A 24,194-nucleotide genomic window follows, 5' to 3' on the forward strand; every position below is an offset into this window, starting at 1 on the left:
GAGGGCGTCCTTACAAATTTTAAGTTTGGGCTTACAAATACTTACAAATTTCGTAGGACGATTTGGAACATTCAAAGTTCAAAAAGCTCGAAAAAGCACGGCCGACTTCCTTTCAGGGATAATTAAGGAAGGGGTGACTTACAAATTCTAAATTCGTGCTTACAAGCACTTATACAAGTTGCCCTTGACGATTTGGAGCAGTCAAAAGCTTTGAAATGCCTAAACGGCCAAGTTTCGCGGAAGTCAGCCGTGATTTAAACTTTTGAGGATAATTGAAAACGGCTGTACTTACAAATTACCAAATTGTGCTTACAAATACTTACAAATGACTTACAAATTATTTACAAAATTTGGAGTCAAAATTTTGACATTGTGCGGCTAACTTCACGGACTTAGCAGAGGTGTCATTTCAACTTTTTTTTTGTTGGTGCCAAAATGTTTCCAGGCCATTCAGATCATTAACAAGCCACGTAGACAATTATTATTTTTTTTTTTTTTGGTGGGTGGGGGGGGGGGTCAAGCGGGGACAAAAATTGTAGAATATTTGTATAATTTATTTAATATGTCACTTGTATTAGTATGAATATATCACAATATTATTGCTATTTTTGACGAACTATGTGTAGGTACTTTTAATGTAGGTAGGTATTTATTTTATATTGTGGATACCAGTGTACAGTGGTATTTTATACTTCATATTTTAATACACTTGGAAAGTAAATGTATGGGTATAAATCACCTTTATAATAAAATACCTAACCGAACCTAACCTACAAATTATTTCTCCCTGCATACTCAAAATATATAATATAGCTAGCTTAATAAAACCAGAAATGTATTTTATTGGTACCCTTCTTCACAATGTTTGTGTTATAATTTTATCAATTATAATATTGTGGGATCACAAAACCACATCAAACATTAGTATAATACATTTTTTTTTTTAATACTGAAAAAATATTAAATATATATAATATTATAAAACACTTATATATCGGCGCTTATATTTATTGTTGGCAGGCCAAAGGAGTTTTAAAAAAAAGTTGGTGCAAATGTACACCCTGCACACCCCATAGGACGCCTCTGGTTACAAGCAGTGGCGTAGCCAAGAATTTTGTATGGAGGGGGGGGGGCTAAGCAATGTTGTTAAAAATACTTTTCAAAAGTATTTCAAATAGGTATTTAAATACTTCAGCTAAAAAGTATTAAAATATTTATTTAAATACCATTGCTAATAAGTATTTAAATACAAATACAAATATATTCAAAAAGTATTTCAAATACTTCTAAATACATTTTTTTTTAGCTTTGTTTTTTCAGGTTCTTAATTCTTAAAACTAATTATTTGTTTAATGTAATAATGTGAATTGAATATGGTCAGGATCCACGACAAGATTAGTCTAGTGAGTAGTGACTATAGACAAGACATTAGTACAAGCGCATGTACATGGGGGGAGGGAGGGTTGGTTATTTATATTTGTAAACTATGAAAACAGCTCAAAACAAATCAAAATATTTTGAAAATTTTATCGTGTATAGAAAATGCTAATATAAACAACCAGTGAAAATTTCTCGTACATACGGTCATTTGTTTTAAATCGATTTTGTCGAAACTGATTTTACGTAAAGATTCACGTTTTTCCTTAATTTTTATGTAGTTTTTCCGACGCCTTTCAAAAACTTCTGGGAATTTTAAATGATGACTTCCTGAATGCATCAACTAGATCCACTTTCTCGTTGAACAAGATACTGTTGAAGAAAATCAAAGCAGTTTTACTACCCCAAACGGTGAAGACACACACAAAAAAAAACATCATTATAAAGTCAATGCATTCATCGCTCAGTATCTAAAATAAAATATACAACAATTTTTTAAATAACAGTTTCAAGCACCTAATTAATTGATAATAATTATTGTTTACTACTATTACGATTTACTATTATTATTATTTTTTAATATTACTCAATTTTGCCCAGGTTAAAATGTATAATCTATCTTTCTATCGTTTTCCGTTTTGCTTCAGTTGAAAATTGAAATACATAAAAAAAAACACAATTACCTACATTGATCAATTTTATGATTTTTCACTTCTTAATATTATTCCATATTTTAAGTACTTACATTAATTAATTTAACTCATGGTTTATACGTCCATTAATTTCAAAGCCCTAAATAGTAAATATTAATTGTATTTGTTTATTTGAAAAAAAAAATTATATTTTTTATTATTATTAGAAATATATCAGTGAAATTGGGCGATTTTACAAACCCTGGTTTTTTAAACACGTTGAATCATTCTTATTATTACAAAAGAATGCCGAAGAATATATTCCATTAAAAGATTATTACTTTAGACATAATAATTCTTTATTTTGGGAAGTACAGGTAAGATTACATTTTATAAAATTTAATATTTTTTTAGTACTAACCAACAGTAATGTAAGTATGCTATTTGTGTACAGGACATAATACCTTTTGGAAACCATCCAGTATTTCGTAATCTATTGGGATGGATAATGCCAGCAAAAGTGGCTCTACTGAAATTGACACAAACTGATACCATTAAGTGATTATACACTGAACATCAAGTCAGAGATGACTTCATACTACCAATTTCAAGTCTGAAAAAATCTGTAGAAAAATTTCATACACTTAAATGTAATTGAGAAAACATTTATTAAGATTATATTTTGAATACATTACTTAGTAACAAACAATTTAAATTGGGTTTGCTTTAATTTTAGATTTATCCTATTTGGATATACCTAACTATTTTAAATCCAGGCCACGGTCTCGTACACTCACATGCGTCAGTAGACAATATGTTCATTGATATTGGTTTATACGGAGAGCCCAATGTGTCCAATTATAACTCAGATACGGTGAAGGATTTAGAACTATTTGTACTCAAGTCAAAAGGGTAAGTTAAATTTTACAAGTGTATATTTTTATAAATGTAACATTTTTTTTTTTAAATTTAATTTCAGATTTAAGATGATGTATGTCGGCACTTATTTGAATATATATATGAGTTCAAGAAAATGTTTAATCATTGTTTGTATCAGCGTATAAGAATGCAGCTTAACTGTGAATACAACTTTCCAAAAGTCTACGACAAAGTGAATAATAAAGTTAGGAGATAATATCTCAATACTAGTTATAAAATAAAAATCAGAACAATGAATGCTAACATTAAATATCATCTCTAATATTTAATCACTTCACATTTCAATTTTCATTATGCATAAGTTATGTATAATTAGTAATAATTTGATTTTTAATATAAATTATTTAACATAATTTTAAAAACATTTTTTTTTCTGAATAAAAACGGTTATATCAAACAAAAATTTGTTTAGCTTATAACATTTCTTACAACTAATATGCTATAAGTGTTTTATTGTATCCAAAGTAAAATAAAATAAAAGACAAGACAATTTTAATTTCATAAGGACTATAAATTGGATACTTAAATATTTAATTTGTTGACAGTAATTAAATAAAAATGAGTCACATAAAAAAAAGTTTGCTTTTAATCATTTATTAATCAAGATCATCAGTTTACCTATACATAATGACAACATTTGAAATAAAGGTTTTGTATTTTGTGTCTTAGTCTTAATCACAAATGGGAAATACAACCATATCAATTATTTTTAATGATTGAATACAAAAAAAAATTATAATAATAAATGAACTGAATGTAGAAACAAATAAATTTAATTATTCAATATTGAAAAAAATCACTTATCATAGTCAATTACACACAATGGTTTAAAAAAAAGTAAAAATAATAATAATAGATTCAAAACAAATTAATGGAAATTATAATTTGAAGTAATTTATGTAAGCCAAATTTGGCAATTATAAAATTATAAAAATAGTATGATTACAAAAAAAAAAAACTTAAATTATATAATACTGATTGACCATAAATATCTAGTGATCAATGGTTGAACTCAATTATATTTTGTAAACACACTTTATGGAATATAATTTGGTTAACTATTCAAGATGACATTTATACAGCCCTAAGGTTGATAAGTTAAAAAAAAATTATTTTTAGGATAGACATTAATTATTTTGAATGGAATTCTTTGATGCATAATTTACAACTCCAGCAACCTTCTGGCGGTGATGTAAGTGGTGGTGTTAAGCAATACACGTGATAACCACGATCACAATCATCACAAAATAAAAGTTGATCCTATTAATGAACAAAATACAATTTTTAGCTTTTGTAGTATTTAATAACTATAAAAATATTATTCTTACATCGTTATCTGATGTTCCACAAATTGAACAACATTTGCATTCGATGCACTGCCAGCGATATTTTCCAACAGAAATTATCATATTTGCGGTAAATTGCAGACATGTTGGATGGCCTAACAAACATAAGAAGTAAGTTTAGACAGTTTAGTATATTTAACAAAATAAAATGCAAAAAACTTCTACCTGAACGGCCACAGTCCGAACAAGAAATCAATATTTCTGGTTGACCAGATTTATTTGATACTTCATCGCCCAAACAAAAATCACAATACGGTGATGGATTTGCAGATTTATTATTGCCTCCAGATTTTGTTTTAGTATATCCCTAGAGAATAGAACAATTATAAAAATACTTACATACATTTAAATATTACAATACAAATTATTACTTCTCTTGAAACCGCTTTATTATGTGACGTTTTTGTTGGAGTAGCAGTTGATGGAAAAGTTGAACTTGCCGTGCTCGAAGCTGCTTCATTTGGATTCAATGTCACCAGTGGAGAATTGTTTTGATGGTTTGACATCCTAGCTGAAACCCGTTTTGAGTGAGGAGCAGGAGACGCCACGGGTGTATTGTTGCTGCCTGAAGGACCTGAAACATATTACCATTGATTCGGTCCAATTGTACCTTGACCAAACCATGCATTTGGGTCTACAAATCACAATGCATACTTCAAATAGTCTTGTAGTAGGGAAGTAATTATTCCCAGAGGTGTGATGCACTGCAACTTGCACAGTAAACTTTATTCCCTACTCTTATAATTTATTATTATTTATATAATAATAATAATAATAATAATATAATATAATAATAATAATAATAATAATAATAATAGTAATAATAAAATTCTATATCTAAATAAAACCAGCTGAAAAACTTAACTATACTAAATATAACTACCAAAAATAAATATTAAGCTATTTTATCTTCAATTTTTGTTATCAATCAACATTTTATTATTATATGAATACATATTACACATACACAATTGATGTAGAACAATGAAAATATAATATTAAAAATATTTCAATAGGGATTTTTTATATTTCCGTACTATTATTAAAAGTTTAATAACTTCAATTTATTACAAATTTAAACTGCCATTAAAATAAAATATTTCATTATTAATTTATTGTAATAGTACAATAACAAATAAGTATGAAATGATTATTAAAAAAAAAAACATATTTAGACGTTTTAGGAAGAAAGAAAAGGATTACTATAAAAAAGAAAACAATAATTATTTATAACTTTATGGTTTATTTAAATTAAACAATTTGTTATACATATCCCAAAATATGTCCATAGTACAGCACCCATTGCCTTAATGAAATATATGGACTTAAAATAGTCAGAGTTTAACTCAGAACTGAACACAAAGGGACAATTTCCAATTTTAAGACAACTCTATAATATATGACATGGTAATAAACTTAGTTATTTATTTTAACTAAAAAAGATATGTGTTTGAAATAATTACTATATATTATGTACTATACTATACATGTTTGAATATATTAATTAAAATAAAGTAAAATTAAACTTGGAGCATAATGAGCCATCTTAAAAATGGATTTTGTTCAATGAATTATGATTGCCCAAACATAATTTACTTATTTAAAAACAATTGATGATAAATTCATATTCATTACTATGTTTACTCAAAATTAACCACTACCAGGTACGCAGACAATTGTGTTAAAAACAAAAGAATATTACGATGTGTATATATATATATTATATATAAACATATTAATGGTTTTAATTAGTTATAGTATTTAAATAACTAAAAAATTGAAACATGACAAATTTAATTATGTACTATAAATATAAAACTGATTAATCAACGTTTCTTAATTACAAATATTGATCTATTTTAAATTAAAATTGATTGATTTTTTTTTCATAAAAAATAGGCGATATAATATCCCTCATTGAAATAAAAGGTGACCAATTGATGAAAATACAATTTATAATAATAATTTGATGCAGGTCAGGCAAATAATATTTGAGTAAAGAGAAATTTTAATTTTTAATACTCATTCTTACTATATAAACTGTACATATTATCCAAAAATGTATGCAAAAATAGGTCCCATTTAAATATCTGTATGATCAACAGATAAAAGTATAAAAAAATTTAATTTTAATAATTTGGACTGATTTAAACGATAATTAAAAAATATATACCTAACATATTTTATAGGTATATTATTAATTCATCGTTTAGATAAATTATAAATTAATTTGACAAAAGTTGTACTATTAAATAATTCAATATGTAAAAATAAATTTAAAAAATGATTAAAACAAAAACAAATAGAATTTTAAAAAACAGACTAGAGAAAACAATTATTACTTAAATAAACAATAAATAACGCATTTTATGGATACAGAATGTATTCATGTTTTAATTTATAATTTAGAAGAAAATTGTCATATAAATAAGTAAATTTAAAAAGGAAACTTGTGTTTAACACATTTGTATGCATCTTTTTAAAAATAAAAATCACATTTGTTTACTTAAACTTGTATTAAATTGCTTGTAGATGTTTATGAATAAACAGTCAATAAGATGTATAGATTTTATTGCTTAAGTTTATTTTTTAAATAAAATATAATACTTAAATTTTAAATAGTTTTTTTTTTTTTTTTTTTTTTATATCAAATTTAAATTGTTTCAAATTGAACCAATAAAATATTCAAAGAATTCAAGTGTAATGTAACAAAATAAAATAAAAATTCCGGTACTATATAAATAATATAATATAATTTATAACATTCTAACTCTTATGAAAAACTAAGCATCTCATATGCTCTAACGACGATAACATTTGTAATTAAAGAACTCACTATATTCTTTTTTAACTCGCCAATAAATAATAAATAGATGTTTCTTAATAGTATTATAAATTGAAAATAAATAAATAAGTCAACTGCCTAGTTAAATGATTGGTGTAGTTATAAAATATCACAATAATTTTTTTTTTAGAATTTACATCAATATAAATTACATAATTATCTATATATTATAATAAATTAAAATTCATATATGACTGTACATTGGAGGGAAGCTCATGATTTGTCCCAGATTATATGTGTAATACTGCATTTATAATGTGCTACATATTAAGCATTTATCTGCTGGTTTAACATGTTTCATAATAAGGCGATAATTATTTAGTAGTACACATGGAAATATTTATACAAAAAATCTATACTAGGTGATTTAGTTCAGTACAATATAGGGTTAAAATTCACTAATATAAGTAGGAATGTCTGATGTCCACAAAAAAAAAAAAAAAAAACATTTAATTTTAACAAAATAAAACAAATTATAGCTATGAGAGTATTCTATGCTATTGTGATGTTATTATTTTGGTTTAAGGACGTGGTTAAGTCACTGCCACCAGCATTATTATAATGATAATGTTGCCATAAATTGATGTACACAAGGTATGGCCCAGACCTTCACCACTAAACCCTTAAATAATATTTTCTGTCATTCGGGACGTCTGCCACCTCCATCTTATCCTTCAAACAAAAACAAACAAAAAGAGGGGCTTTATTTTATTTTTATTCCTTGAAAATTAATAATGAAATATATGTTTTTGTTTAACGTCACATTCAAGCGCATATGCACTCGCCACACATGCATACACAGAGCTGGGACAAATCATGATTTAAATTTGAAAACAATTGTTATTAATAAGATAAACAAACCAATCATCAACGGACAATGAAATATTCTGATTAAAATAATGAGTTTAATCCTAAATCAATTTGTATTCATTACCAAGAGTTATCAAAGGTGCCGGTAAAGCATTGTCGTTTTAAATGTTGATAACTTTTCTAAACATTGTTGGTTCGAAGAGACGGAGCTTAAAATCACAACCCCTTATCCATACAATCAAAGAGGCTTCAATATAACAAGTCCACTTAACACTTGCATTAAAGTCTTTTTGATTTTAATTCATGCCCAGCTCTGCATATAAATGAGAGGTACAGGGAAAACACCCCATATCTATAAAATGTTGAATTAAACTTTTCAAAAACTATTGAAATTTTCCCAATATATTATTAAATTAATCAAATAACTTTTAAATTATAGTAATATAAAATAATATGGGCATTGGAAATTAATTAACAATATTGGCTATTGTAAATATTTTGAATGAACACAGTATACGAATTAATGATATTTTATGTTCAGCATGAATATTACTAGTTTCCATGTACCCCTCATAATATGTATACTGTTGATTATGTTGTTAATAAGCACAAATTACAACATAAATTACATAGTACAAACTACATAGAAAAATTAAATACTAGTGCTAAACTTTTAGGTTTATGACATAAAACGACTAACGCTTACCAAATTTAAATTACATTATGCTGTGTATGATTATATTAATTTCCTTAGATTTAATTTAATACACATTATAAATACCAATAGTCCATGAATCAAGTGTTTGGATAATACAATATTCATAAATATATAGTAGTCATATATAATAAAACAAAAAATAAATTTAAAAGCAAGTCATAATAATTGAGTTTTTAGAGCTATAAAGTCAATCAAAAAAAATTATTTTAGAAATTAGGTGGTATTATTGTGGGATTCAATACAAATGTTTACTATATAGTTTAGGTAGCATAATAAGTACCAATTTAATTTTTTAACGTTGTTTTAAATCAAACTAAGGAAAACCTAAATATTATTTTAAAACTCCACATAAAATCTTAAGCAATTAAACATTATAAATAAGTATGTCAATATTATAGTTTAATGCATTAAATAGCATTCACATGCAGTAAATTCTCTAGGTGGTATTTAATTTATAAATATAAAGTTGATTAAGACTCGATAAAATCTAACTTCTAATGTATGGCCTTAGTTTACTTCACACTACTAATAGAAATGCAATACTGTTATTATAATGCTCAAGAAGTCCATATTCATTGTAAGCAAAAACTTTTTATAATTTACTAAATACATATTCAATATAAAATAATTGTGACACTCATAAGGGCTAATCACATAAAACGAGTATTGTACTATGTTCTATACTCAGATTGCAAAACATAAACAATATGAATAGAAAGGAAACCCACTGGTAAACAACTAAGAGAGTTATTGCATGCAAAGCAAAAAGCATAAATAACAATTTTAATTTTGATTTAGGAAATAAATATTGGTAAAAAAATGACTGAAAGTTTATAAATTTGCACAAAATTAAAAAATATTAGAAAAAACTAATAAAACATTTAAATTTTGAGATTCTATGATGAATATGTAATGTTTATGTAGGTTAACATTTGAATATGATATAATTTATTCATTGGAAATTATTTTAAATCTTACTTCTCAAAATTATGCAAAAGTATATATGGTAAAATTTTAAGTAGCACATTCAAAAAAGAAAACCCATAATATTAAATATCTAAATATCACCAAATAATAATAAGATTTCCAAATACATTGAAAAAATTAATTTATCTAATTTGTGTTAAAGCACACTATAATTATAAATTGATCAAAAATTACTAAAATAATATGGTCCAAAATTAATGAAAAACTATTCATTTTAAATTTGTTGTTACAAACATTGATATTCAATTGAATAGAAATAATTTTTTTTAAATTATATTTAAAATTGTATGGATAACGTATGTATTATTTATGCAAACAGGTTAAAATAATTTTTTTATTTATTCAACAGCCATAATAAATACAAATATTTTAAATGTTTAACGATAATAAATTGTATCAACAATCTATTTACATTTATAAACCATATTAGAAACTTCTTTTACAAAATAAATGAGAATTTGTCAAATTTTTAACATAGCCCTTTGTTATACAGTTAATAAATTTACCAATTATCATATAGTTTGATTAACTAAATTTACTACCTAGCCAACCTAAGATACATTTGCCATAAACATATGTCTTAGACATTGTCAACGACAATGTCACTAATTTCCAACAAATATATATCCTTGATCGAGATTAGGCTCAAGAATGAAATATTTTAGAAAATGTTCTAGTGCTTTAATTTATTTTTTATATATTTTTCCGGTAGTTTAATTTAATGGTTTAAATTAAAATAAATATTTGTAAATGGTAACAACAATGAAAATAGGGTCATAATTATTTGATTTAATCAGATTTCAAAATCAACAAGTTTTTATGGATGTTTTGAATTTCTTTTAACCAACAAGAAAAATAGTATAACAAAAGCCTGAGCTAAAGTGCGTGCAGCCAGAAGAATGTTTTTATTTTAAGCGGTTTAGTGATTACCAGGGGCATTAAGGAAGGTGACATAACTGTCCTGGAATTTGCTCCAACCTGTTGTAGTTTGTTGTTGTTCAAATGGTTGAGACTGTTGTGTTTGTGGAGACACAGGGGTTGATACTAAACCACTCTCTTGGCTGGCCTCTTCATCTGCTACAGGTATATTGGCAGCAGGTTTTTCCTTGTGTGAATGAGTGTAATGATAAGTAAGACCAGGTCGAGTCTTGTAACGAGCTCCACATACTGAAACATTAGCATACGCTAACACCCTCATACAGCCGGAATAATGGTCACGACAAACAAAAACACTCAAACGCAAACAAGTTAAACTAGAGTACTGACACGGTGTGACGACCGTAATACAAATTACAAAATCATAAAAAAAAATCCAAGTAGATATAAAATAATAAGTTTTTAAAATAAATTAAGAAAAGCAATATTTTTTACATAAATAAAAACACCATATTTAAGTAAAAAGAATTAACTGTTCATAAAAAAAATTTAACATTTCTAAAAAATATATCTATAATTCTTTTTTATACTGTTCAACCCAAAATACTATTAAGGATAATGACTACCAAAATTTGTGTATGAATTTTTAGACCCTTATAGACTAATATTTAAAATCTTTTTATTTAGAAACTTTAATAGTAATTCTTAATTTAAAGTTACAATAAATTCAAGTTCTAATTTTATTATACCTGCATATAATAAACGTATGATATGGAGGGTATAAATTTAATTATATTTGTATGAATAATACCACCTCATTGTGCTTTGCTAACACAACATGCATTATGGTATAGTATGCTCATTTGACATAATTGAAATAATTAGGGTAAAAATAAATGCAATATTTTATTGCAAGTTAATCTTTAGGTTATGGTAAACTTTGTGCACGACTATAAAAATGTTAAGACCACAATAGGTACATAAAAACAACTTAAATAGCATTAACCAAAATATAACACAAATGCAAAAAATGTACTTACGGTCGCATGCATATGGTTTATCGGGGTCTTGAAGATCAATGAAACCACTCATTCCTTTTTTTCTTCCTCTTCCAGACGTTGAACCCTTCATATTTACAATTAAGTATAAAATATTAAAAATAGCACTTATTTACATTTGTATTAATTGCATAAGTACAATTAAAAGCATTTGGTCTTATTAATAATTATTTGGGCTAAGATACATATTATTAAATGAACACAGAATTATGTAAAAAATATGTATAATTGTATTGTATTTTAAATTTGTACTCAAAATTTAAAAATTTGCAAACAATTATTTTAAAAGTTACAAATATGCAGTCAATATTAGTCAAAGTTCACAAATTGACAAATAATCATAATAAATTAAGAAACAAGAACACAGCATTAAAATTAGCATTGGTGCTAATTTGTTATTTGTTGCACAATTTATATCATATATGTAATCTACGCAAACATTTAGAAGGAACCACGTATCATGCATTATTTTAATTACTGGATTGGGTTTATACAATATAATATAATTTTGCTATACCATAATAGTTAATTTATGTTAATTGCAAGAGCATACACTCAAAACATTGAGTGTATGGTCACTTTAAAAATATGAGTTTTAAGAAAAATGCTTGGGACAAATTTCCAAATGTTACATTGTCATTTAATTAATGCATTACAATATATATCTCAGTGCCTCCCCGAAATTTTTTTTAGCTTGTTTTATATTATATTATATGTTTGATAAAAATTAAAAGTTAAGGCTGTCGAAGTGAACCATTTTGAAGGGGTTGGATTTAGGAAATATTGTACATCCATCGTTAGTACTATTGGCTAATTATCTATGTGTGTAGTGACTGATCATTAGTGTGTGCCAGTTCCCGAACGCTTTATGTAGTTTAAGATAAACGACGGCTTAGATTCTTCAACCCTAGTAAAGTACATACGCTCATTTTGAAATCATATATTTGAATTCCTTCATCTCTTTTCTAGATTATGTAGGAAATGGATTTATGATCTGTAGTATTGTTTAATTAGTAATATAGTACCAGAGTAATTTTCTTTTTTTTTTTTTCAAAATTCACTTTTACTTTTGAATTACTAAAAAAAAAAGTTGCTTCCAACAAAACACAAAATTGTTATGTTTTTTTCGAAATTAAAATTGGATTTCTGGAAGTATATTCTTTTCTGCTAATTGATCTAATTGCACGAAAAAACTACCAGCTTTCAACAGTCCTAATCTATATTATTATTCTTGTATTTATGTTAGTTAATTTTAATAATATTCAAACCAAAAATGGAATGTTTTGTTCACAACACATTTTGATATAATGATAATAATATTGATGAATATATTAACCTATGGTTTACAATAATATTAATACATTGTTGTATTAAAATGTAGCCAATGTAGGTACCATACTTGTTAACATAAATATAATATAATCATAAAACGAGAGTAGATACACTTTATGAACAAAGGGGTCATAATTAGATATTCTAGCATTTCAAAGGCTAGAGAAAAATAATTAAGCGCCCCCCCCCCAACATTTTTTTCTAGCTACGGCACTGATATATCTAATAATTTTTTTTATGCTCAGATAAAGTTTTAAGAGGTTATTATTAAATGTATAGGTAAAATGATTATTAATAACAATTATTATACTTTTTTATTTTATAAAAAATTGAATGAATTAAAATTAATAATAATAAAAATGTTAACAATTAAAAGATATCATTGAGAACGTGCTTTTTTTTTGGTAGATCAGACATTGCACAAATTACATAAAGTAAAACACATAGCACAACAAAGTTTAATAGATAGGTACAGAACAAATAGAAAAGATCAATGAATATTTAGAAATAAGTGAAATTTAGTGTAGCACTAAGCAAAGAGAACTTTTGTGCTCAAATACTTTCATAAATGTTCAGATATATAAGCATAATATATATTTAGATAAATTATTTATCAATACAAGAATCATGGAGAAGTAAGAAGGGTATTTTATCATATATTTTTATAGCTATATAATATTATAGTACATTATTTTGCTTAATAATAAGGGAGGTTGAATTAATTCTTGGTGAAAAAATTACATATATATATATATATATAAAAGACAAAAAATACTTTGACCTTCCTATGTCTTTTATTATGCGATGAAATTTTATAAACGATTGCTATTGGTATTAATAATAATAATAATTCTTGTTGAAAACCTTTCATTTATTAGGTATATAATAATATTATTAATAATAATTTTTATAATTGCACAAATGTTACAATACCTCCTAGTACCTATATAAGTTGTTTGTTTAATGTTAGGTATTATTATATTATATATTATTATTAACTTTTGAGTCAACACAAACTTTCCATAGAACGGTCAATGGTGTGAGATTTGTCCGTTTGTTGTATATCTTATGTACAAATAGCAAATAAGCTTGAAATAAATAAAAATATTTTGAAAATTTCATTATGTAAAGTAAAATATAATAATATACATAAAAGTTTCAAGTCCACACCAACAATAGTTTTGAATTAGGAACAACAAAATAACTAAAATTGTTATACTTTGTTTAAATATCTAATTTTGTCTAAATTTGAACTTAAATGTCTATTTAATGTCTTTTGGTTCTAGAATGAACTATTTATGAGGAACTTTGTATTTCATTGTCATGTCTTAAGTATATCTTATGTATTTTTAATATATTTAAATTGAATATAGAAAATTGTATAACGTGGGATCAAATTGTTAAGTCTTTTAGTGAGCTTATAATTTTTTATCAACACTTCAAAAATTCCTATAAATATCTTAAAAATTATTTAAATACTTTGACAATTTCATTCAGTATAGAAAATTATAATTTAAGCGACAGTGGAATGTTTCAAAAATCGCTTAAGGTTAAATCAGTGTTAAATTTAATATTAAACTAATATTTTTATTTCCAGTAAATAACTTATGAGGGAATCTGGTATTAGATTTTTGAACATTAAAATGTATGAATTGTATTCTGAGTAGGTACCTACATGATAATTTGCAAATTGTTTGTGATTTTGATTCAATAATCAAATATTGAATGAGTATTTTAACCTGAATGATTATAAACAAAAATTCTGACTCTATTTCCTTGTATTAATTTTTAAGTTTTTTACTAGCAAACAAAAAATGTATCAAACATAAAACAAAATAATAACTAACTAACTAAGTAAATAAATTTAACAAGGGATCACAAACAAACAATGTTTTAATCCACAGTTTCAGTCCATACTATTTCAGTGATTTTTATACAAATTATAAATTTTACTCACGGGCCACATAAAATTACAATAAGGGCCACTGCGGCCAGTGGGACGAGGGGTTGCCGACCCCTGTTCAAGATTAAAATTTATTAAACCAATTTAATATTTATATGTACTGGTTGGAACATGGAAGAAAGAGGAGGTAAAAAATAAAACATAAATAAAAGTGGGAGGTAATTTTTTACAACAGGTTTCAATAAAGTGTAGGTGGGTAGGACAGTGGTTGATAGTGATCCTTGCTATATATATAATTTTGTACTTCAGTGCTACTGAATTCCTATACTATTTATATTTAGGTACTTAATAGTTAATTATTAATAATTTCTTACTTTTGTACTGCGCCGACCACTTGTACTTTCATTATTCGTACTGTTACGACCAGGCTTCCCACCTTTCCGTCTTTTTCGTTTAGTGTAACTCTCTTCATAATCATAATCTGAATCAGCATCAGGTTCTTCAAATCCTTCGATTTCTTGCATTTCAAATTCATCATAATACCATTCCTTAAACAAAAAACATAATAATTAATACAATATATTTGATAAAGGCAAATATTTTCGTAGCTTTAAGTATTTGGATGTGTAAAAGATACTGTATCATCGGAATCTTAAATAATTAAGATATCTTTTAGTAGTGTTTGGGCCTTAGAAAGTGCATATAGGAACAGGTATGTGACTAGAGTTTAAAAATAATAAATGTCTACATTAAGATCATAGAGTAATGTAGAGGGGCCATATCTCACTTATAAAATTAATAAGGAACTAGTAGCAGCGGGCTTTACTTACTCTCAGTTGCATTGCGCAACTGGTAGCAGCCAACGCGCCTCGCCAGGCCACACATTTAATTTCATGTAAATAGTTAACCTGTAATTTATACACCACTTGCGCTTCAATGTTCAGGCAGAACGGCCTCTCTCTATATTACTCTATGATTAGGACGCATTTCTGGTCTCAGTCTTATGACATGCCAAATTTTTGTTCACCAGTTTCAATAGTGTGCTGTTAGTTTTGATATAAAGAGTGAATTGACCGATTATCAAACTTTTAAGTAAGAACATAATCTGTGCTTACGCAACGACTTATTCAATATTTTAATTTTCTAGCGAGATATGAGCATCTTTAATTTTTGATATTTCACATACTCATTTCTTGATTGAAATTAAAATATCAACAAAAAAAATCACTGACGCTTAAACATAGATAATGTTCTTACCTTAAAATTTAATAGTGAATAATTTTGTTCTAATATCAAAACTAACAGCACAAAATTAAAACTAGTGAACCAAAATGTATGTCATACATTTTTAAGATTGAGACAAAAAACAAATGGGTAGTGCCTTCTTCGGGGGATCGGTGGTGGACAGTTTTTTAGGAGTTCAACATATGCAATTTCATAGGCAATTATTAAATTGCATGCACACGGGTCTTGTAAATGTCTTAGTAAGTGATCATGTGTGTAAAAGAAATAGCAGAGCGCTACCACACATGCATACACAAGTCGCCACCTTGGCGTTAAGCGAGTGAATGGTAAACAATTTATGATCAATTGTATGTACTTTGTCCATCCAACCAATTGACCTTATAATGTGATGATATTTCAGTAAAAAATTTGTTATAATGTCTACATTATAAGATTTCTGATTTAAATTCCTAATAATAAAAGTTTGAAAATTCCGAAATTTCAAAATATTAAAAACCAATTTTTTTTTGTTGTGGAGGGGGGGAGGGGGGGTTGTAAAATTGGGAAAGTGGACTCAATCTTAAGTAGACATAATAAAAAATTCAAATCAGTTTTAAAAAGTATTATTGCATAACTAGGTAGTAGATCAATATGATGAACAAATCAGTATGATTGGTATGTTTTGGCTTAAATAACTGTCCGCCACCACCGATCTCCTTAATAATTAATAGTTATTAAACTTTATCTAATTAGTTACTATCACAAGCTATAGCCTAAATTATTTTTAACACTTACAGAAGATACTTTAGTGTTTGAACTATTTTGGTTAGTCTGATCATCTTTAGATACTATGGTATTTGTTCCAAGGCTATCTTTACTATCTTCATTGTTTGAAATTGCATTTTGACTGTCTCCAGTGTGTAAATCAATATTAAATGAATTCGTTCCATCCCCAGAATCACCACCACTTGCTAAACCTTATAAATAAAATAATTAAAGAGTTTAAAAATAAATTATTACATTCAGGCATAACATTATTATAATACACTTTTAATAAAGGCTGGGCAAGTTAATGATTTTTTTTAACTCAGTTGAGTTAAGTTAATATGCACTAATAACAAAAAGTTAAAAGTTAATTTAACTATAAGCTAATTCAGTTAAGTTAAAAGTCAATACACACTTTTTGTTAACTTTTTATTAAGTTGAAAAAAAGTTAATTTGTTTATACAACGCTAGAGTACTTAATTTTTTTCCAACCCAAAACTAAATGATTTTCATATTAGTAAGACTTGAATGATAAACATTTTTTACTTTAAAAAATTCACAGTAAATATTTTTTGACATGAAAACGAAATAGACTAAAATAGTAAAATATAATAAAATAAAAAACAAAATAAATTAACTTAACTTAGGAACTTCTTGAAATGAAAAATTAACTCATTAATTTCACGTTAATTAATAAAGAAATTAAGTAAGTTAATAGTTAAGTTAATGAAAAGCCAAAACTAACTAGTTAACTTAAAAAGTTTATATAAAATTAACTTTTTAATTTAATTTTAACTTGTTAATGCCCAGCCTTGCTTATAAGACTAACCAGATTCTTTACGTCTTCCAGAAGAATTGAATACAGAGGAATTTACAGAGCTGCTATTGCAGGTATTTAACAAATATTGTCTTCTTTTCTTCTTCCACCTTTTCGAAGGGTATGTATATACTTGACCGTTATTTAACCCAGGCATACGTTGTCGTTCCAGCATCAATAAACTTGAATGTGTTTGAGCTACACCTAATAAATAGGTATCACAATTATAATTAAAGATAAGATGCATAATAAAGTTGGTTTTATTAATAGAGTACCTATAGAACCATGCATATTATTTCATAAGTACCTGTTTGGGTATCCAAAAATGGCATTCTTAATCGCCGTTCTATACATAATCTTGTATTATAATTCACAGAATTCTCAACAGCTTCACGGTAAGATAAATCATTGATAAAGCTAAAATAATAAATAAAATACTGTGTTAGAAACAATTTATTTCTATACGTTATCATAAAAAAAAATGTACAGCAATTAACTTTGAAACTAACTATATGGGTGCTTAATTAAATATTTATTTGTTAGATAGGTCCTTATTAATCTTTTTTTTTTTGATGAAATATCATTGGTATCCATCACCAATTAGTAACAAGGGTGTGATTTGTAAAATATTACATAGGTAATTAGATTAATAAGAATTTCTAGTAATGTTAAAATTAATAAAAAAAAATACCATTTAGTAATGTAATTATACAAGTGTATTTTAAGTTATGCAACATAAAAAAAACAATAGGTAATGAATGTGATGGAAATCAATTATGCTTTTAGGTCAAAACATTTAATAATACCTATATTGGTGAATATAAATGTTACCTATACATTTATAAATATTAGCTTTTGACATTCAGTAGTTACAGTAATGTACCTAATAATAAAAAATGTTTAAAAAAATCAATACGATTTTATTTGTATCTATAGATAAATTAATAATATACTTTGATGTACTAATTTGTTACAACGGTTATATATTGTAGGTATGTACCTATGGATATACAAGTAGACGTATGTATATAACTATAGTATAAGATGGGGCTAAGTAATTTTCTTTCTTTTTAATTGGATGTTGTACCCACATATATTATCTCCATCTTTACTATTGTATAACATACCAAAATATAAGTTCAACAGTTCCAATTCTGTGTTAGGTAGCATTAATATTAGAAAAAGAATTGACTTATCATGAAACTTAAAGGTGAAAACATTATCTGTGTTCTTTCTTTGGTTTTATATATTTTAATTTTTAAGCAAATTACGAGGCAAATTATGAGTATTTTAGGATGTTATGCGTCAAGAGTGCGTAGTACCCACTGTGTTGTCTCCGTCTTACAAGTGCGTAACATAGCAAATTGTATGCTCAACAGATCACGTTTAGCTCTATTGGTTTAAAAATTAGAATTTAAATGAAATTTAAAGTTAAGATTATTACTTATGCAATCTCATAGGCTTTTTATTGTATTTTAATTTTGAAGCCAGTTATGAGTATTTTAAGATGTTCAAACAATTTACAATTTTAAAATATTCATAACTCTCTTTAAAATAAAAATCCTATGAGATTGCCTGGATAATAATCTTAAATTAAAATTTTATAAGAGGTCAATTCATTTAAATTTTTAAACAGAGCTAGACATGATCTGCTGAGCGTAAAATTTGCTATGTTACGCACTTGAAAGACAGAAACAACATATTTGTGTATTATTAATTACTATTTTGTTTTATACACAGTGAAGTAATTATACTCACTGTAATATAATAGGTACCTAGCTCATACTAATTAATTATACGTATACACTATATTATTGAATTTCTGTGACACATATCATAAAATCGATTACATGAAACTACCTAATATTGCTGTTAAATAAATAAATAATATCCAACTTATGAATATTCTGAGACTTTGGAGTCAACAAAGTGAATAGTTAAAATTATCTTCTTACGTAATAGTTATTAGGTAGGTAGGTAGGTACCTATATAAAATAAAACGGGAAATAAAAGTTGGGGATCAATATAACAAACTCCTTCCATATTAAGTTTAGGTACCTACATTTAATTAAAAACTATTTTTTGTATAAATAGGTAACTACTACTCAATGATAAGAGTTGTCAAATATAATGCCTTTAATTAAAAAGCAGATATAGGTACATCAATAACACCAAAGCACTTTGGTCGGTCAGCGTTTAAAACGTTTAGTACGGCAAAAACAGATTTCTCTATGCACTGTTGGCCAAAACTAGAGAGACAGAACATGATAATTTACCAGGAGACGCTTTTCACGAAATTGGGTTTGATCTCGACGGCTGCCATGGTGATGCTACGTCCCGGAGTGATGGCCACCGTGACGCGTTACGACAGCGGCATATGTGATGGCGGTAGCCGGCCCGTGTATGAGGGTGATCAGTACAGACCGAATCGGACTATAATGGCAATGGCGGGCGTGCAAAGGCTAAAGGCTTGCACGCAAATAATAAAACACGGTTACGATGTCTAGTGAGCGGTTGATCGATCCTGCGAAACGGAAACGCGACACAACGGTTGAACGGTGGGGGTGGGGGAGGGGGCGAGTATGGTGTGTACGTCGGACGCCGAGCGTATTGGACGTTCAATAAAACATTAAAATATGCTGCGCGTACCGTTCGCACAGTGCACACGACGTTTAGGCGTCGGCTTCGTGCGGATCGATCGGCGGCGGCGGCGTCTGAGTCTGCGTACTGCGGGCTGCGGCTGTGTGACCGTGTCAGAGCATCGCGTCCGCTGTGACGCGGCATACCAACATGACGTACAACAGGACGCGAGGCTTCGTAACGAACAGACCGTCGTGTGTGCGTGCGTGCGTGCGTGTCTACCTCCAAGACTCCAAGCGACCAACCCTCCAGCGGGCAACGGACTCGTCCTGCCATCTTGGTCGCTGCGTCTCCGTCCCCGTCGTTGTATCATCCCACAAATATAAAATATAAAATATATAATATAATAGATAATATAAAATATGCCTGGGATAAAATATCACTCGTGTGTAACAGGCCTAATAACTATTCGATTAATATTTGAAAATATTTATACGAATAACGCTCGAAATGTGATCTATGTGAGCGACGCGATCACGTCATGTGTACTATCAATGGATTAAATCATGGTATAACAATTATTATATTATTACAATTGTTATATCATGGATTAAATGTTACCTAATTTAATTAAACATAATATTGAGTTCAGAATGTTGTTATGATATTTCAATTGTACATAATTCATATTTTAGATCCTGAGCGGAGGGTTGAATGTTATGATTTTATAATGAAGATCGTTTTTTTAATTTTTATTTGTGTCTCTATACCTGATAATAAGTAGTCGAAACAATGCTTTGATTTTCAATTTCAGTATCATTTCCAGAGGGAAAGTTAATCTAGTTGGAGCATTGAGGAGGTCAACATTTAAAATTCTCAGAAGTTTTAAAAGCACCTGTAAAAACCAACAAAAAAAATTAAGGAAAAACGGGAATTTTTTCGCAAATTGGTTTTCGACAAAATAGATTTTTGGTTTTTAGTATAATTCTTAAAAAAAATACCGTAAATACATAAAAGTTTTACTGAATGTTCATATTAAAATTTTCTATACACCGTACAAATTTTGACTCATGTTGAGCTATTTATAGACATAGGTATGAATTTATTGATTATTATTAGTTTTTTTTAAATGAATGCCGATAAAAAAATGTTCGCTCGTTCAAAAAACTTTAAAATGTAATATAAGGTTTTTCGTAAGCTTTTGTTAGCGGAAATTAAAAAAAAAAGCTGATCGTAAATCCACAATAATTGTGACGACTGACGACGGAAACGAGAACTTTTGACGTCCTAAAACATTAAATTTTTACCATAGATTCACGGATTTGCTAAAACTATATATTAACTAATTTGAGACCTCTGGATTATTGCCAAAACAACTACCTACTACGTTTATAACATAATAATATTGGGATCCGGGGATCACGGTTAAACGTAGAAAATAGAAGGATTTATTTTGAAGTACTAATTAGTGGCTTCGACCTATCCAATGTATAATATATTATAATTAAAGTTGCCTCTCAAATGTGAATCACGTAATATCTATTCGGTATTAACGAAATCAACAACAAGTGGTTCAAATGTAGGACTTCTGGTCTGGGAAAAAAGGAACTTTTAAGGGATTTTGCAGAAATTACAGACTTTTTGTAATATTATATGAACCGTTATTATAGCCGTTGAGTCCTGAGCACCTTCAGTTAATTATAACTTGTGTTTTTTTATTTAATATACAGCTGTGTATTATTTCAACTGTTGGAAATTGTCTTGAGTTAATTAAAACACTTCACTACCATACAGTATTAATATCTGGATCAATGACAGAGCTGCTCTATTATTATATAACGTTATACCTAACACATAATAATACGGTTACTTCTTATCCCCAACATGCTTTTGCTTATAGGACGTGAAAAAACTTATCATGCTATATTATCGTTTTTCTGCCAAAATATACATACAAAGAAAGAAGTTCCCATTTATGATGTATCCATCACAATGTAATTACAAAAAATATGTATTGTTAAACATTATTTTCACATTGATTTAACATAAGTTCCTGTTATAATGATAATACGAGTAGGCTGTTGATTGTTGTATACACTTGAGAACACTATTCTTGGCCTCCATTAATCCATGGTAATGATTTAATAATATTATTAAATCAATAACTCGTAGTGTAATATACTAATATAAGTAGTCCATAGGCTATTAACAATAACTATTAAAATAATAGTATATGCAATTTATTATAGTACAACCATCTCATTTTAATGTATAGATGTTTATAAAAAAATATAGGTATTAATAATAATAATAATTATAAAACGTGAAAAAATACCAAAAACCAAAAAACCTGATCCCGTGCACTTCGTTGACGGTAAAAAATGACAACTCTTAAAAAAATGTCGATTGTTAAACTCTTTTTGGGTGTAACGGGTAACACGTTGCAGTAAGTGCAACTCAAACTCCCTGGTAGGCAATCCATGTGCGTTTAGGTGGATTGTAGACATGCCGATTAGCGGCTGTAAGCGCAACTCAGCCACCTTTGTAGTTTGTAGGTAATGTATGAAAATTCGATTTGATGCATGCTTGTACTCAAGATGACTGGGCATTAACGAGTTAATGAGTTAGAAGTTAAGTTAAAAGTTAATTTTAACTTATTAACTTAACTAACTAGCTCAGTATTTTAATTAAATTAACTTTAACTTAACTCATTTGCCTCTACAATAACTTAAAATCAACTCATATTTTTCTTTATTTTCCCAATTAAGTTAATTTTGAATATTCCAAATATCCAGAAAAATCTTTTTGTTTATTACGGATTTTCAGTTAATAATAATTATTATAAGTTCGCAGAATATAGAAAATATTATCAGAAAAAAAATAATATATATTTACAAAGAACTTCATATTTATGTTTAAAGATAAAATCTAATACCTATATTATGTGTGGTAATCTGACAATCACCTTGATTACGTTGATTACCGGTTGCAGGTAGTCAGGCTTTTGAGTTGTTGATTTGTCTTAGGATAGTTGGATAAATGTAAGTTAGTGTTTATTTAAAAAATATGATCAGCGAAAAATATTCTAAGTCCAAATGACAAATTATTGTACTGACTGGCGTGAAAATGCTCGATATTAGAATGTGAGTGACGTCTGAATACAGGCCGTTTCAGGTCTGCTTTTATAAGGGCCCGGGCTCCACTACCTACCCCCCGGTCCATCGACTCATTCGTATTGTGCCAATTCATTATCGGTATCCTGCGTGGCCTACGTGTGCAAAAAGTCATAATGACGATTCCACGAAACGCCAACTATATTCGCTACATATTACATCCTGTTTTCTAGTTTAAATATATGTATATATATATATATATATATACTTGTGTTAATAGCAAGCCCCCATATCCTGTCAATAGGTACGTGTTCTGTGTCTTTTTATGTGGGTTTTAAACTATTACACTCGAATAGTTTTACAGCCCGGTTGACCTTACTATTTTCGTATATTTGCAATTTGGCAATTTCCAAAAATTGTGTTCGTTCACCTACACGGCTACACCTGACAGTATTATTTATTGCCTTTTAATTATCTACCTATCTACCCATAGGTTATTAACCTATGGTCATTAATACTTATATGTTTGAAGTAAACGGATACTATCCGTTACATATATATATATATTAAAAAGGTACTTATAAATATTAATATAGGGGTAACATAAGTCGAACGCATCGATGCCACGAATTATATTCAAAAATCATTATACCTACCTATTCATTACTCGAGTCTTGAGTTATTAATTATTCTATATTAGTACAATAATGATTATCATAGATTGTTTTGAATAGTAATATACTTTTCAATGATGATTACAAATCAGGTGATTATAACTTATTTTATTAAATAATACCTCATAAATGAATATTTTTTTTATTATTATTAACTTAATTTAAACTTAATTGATGTATTATAACATCTATTAACTT

The 24,194-nt window shown here is 27.4% G+C and overlaps 2 protein-coding genes across 5 annotated transcripts; one reads left to right on the forward strand and one right to left on the reverse strand.

The window, feature by feature from the left end:
- Positions 1–2,239: 2,239 nt before the first annotated feature.
- On the forward strand, positions 2,240–3,906 carry LOC115033878 (delta(24)-sterol reductase-like). 2 transcript variants are annotated; one of them, XR_003839213.1, is made up of 4 exons: positions 2,240–2,386; positions 2,464–2,659; positions 2,746–2,921; positions 2,989–3,906. XR_003839213.1 is itself a non-coding variant. In XM_029488543.1 (2 exons), exons 1-2 carry the CDS (start codon positions 2,824–2,826, stop codon positions 3,071–3,073), a joined length of 183 nt encoding a protein of 60 aa, XP_029344403.1. In that variant the 5' UTR covers positions 2,680–2,823; the 3' UTR covers positions 3,074–3,906. The 2 variants fall into 2 exon arrangements, 1 of the variants encoding a protein (XP_029344403.1); XM_029488543.1 differs by lacking the exons at positions 2,240–2,386; positions 2,464–2,659 and having other exon boundaries at positions 2,680–2,921.
- On the reverse strand, positions 3,186–20,401 carry LOC100161288 (zinc finger protein ubi-d4). 3 transcript variants are annotated; one of them, XM_001945182.4, is made up of 11 exons: positions 19,906–20,401; positions 17,937–18,046; positions 17,642–17,833; positions 16,843–17,024; positions 15,198–15,371; positions 11,571–11,655; positions 10,633–10,821; positions 4,666–4,868; positions 4,460–4,601; positions 4,277–4,389; positions 3,186–4,208 (listed from the first exon to the last, which is right to left on the reverse strand). In XM_001945182.4, the coding sequence occupies exons 1-11, from the start codon at positions 19,950–19,952 to the stop codon at positions 4,080–4,082; spliced, it is 1,566 nt and encodes a 521-aa protein (XP_001945217.2). In that variant the 5' UTR covers positions 19,953–20,401; the 3' UTR covers positions 3,186–4,079. The 3 variants fall into 3 exon arrangements, with proteins under 3 accessions (XP_001945217.2, XP_008178642.1, XP_003241562.1); XM_008180420.2 differs by having other exon boundaries at positions 10,585–10,821; XM_003241514.3 differs by lacking the exon at positions 10,633–10,821.
- Between the last annotated feature and the right edge of the window lie 3,793 nt (positions 20,402–24,194).

Source organism: Acyrthosiphon pisum, chromosome X (assembly GCF_005508785.2).
Source record: "Acyrthosiphon pisum isolate AL4f chromosome X, pea_aphid_22Mar2018_4r6ur, whole genome shotgun sequence".
Lineage (NCBI taxonomy): Eukaryota > Metazoa > Arthropoda > Insecta > Hemiptera > Aphididae > Acyrthosiphon > Acyrthosiphon pisum.

What these genes read in the sequence shown, in the direction of transcription:
- LOC100161288 (XM_008180420.2), bottom strand. Translation starts at nt 19,952, where the DNA reads ATGGCAGCCGTCGAGATCAAACCCAATTTCGTGAAAAGCGTCTCCTG. An exon ending in TTCGTGAAAAGCGTCTCCTG is followed by an intron (nt 18,047 to 19,905) that starts GTAAATTATCAT and finishes TTATTATTTTAG; the next exon opens with CTTTATCAATGATTTATCTT. An exon ending in CAAACACTAAAGTATCTTCT is followed by an intron (nt 15,372 to 16,842) that starts GTAAGTGTTAAA and finishes TTTTTGTTTAAG; the next exon opens with GAATGGTATTATGATGAATT.
- LOC115033878 (XM_029488543.1), top strand. Translation starts at nt 2,824, where the DNA reads ATGTTCATTGATATTGGTTTATACGGAGAGCCCAATGTGTCCAATTAT. An exon ending in TTTGTACTCAAGTCAAAAGG is followed by an intron (nt 2,922 to 2,988) that starts GTAAGTTAAATT and finishes ATTTAATTTCAG; the next exon opens with ATTTAAGATGATGTATGTCG.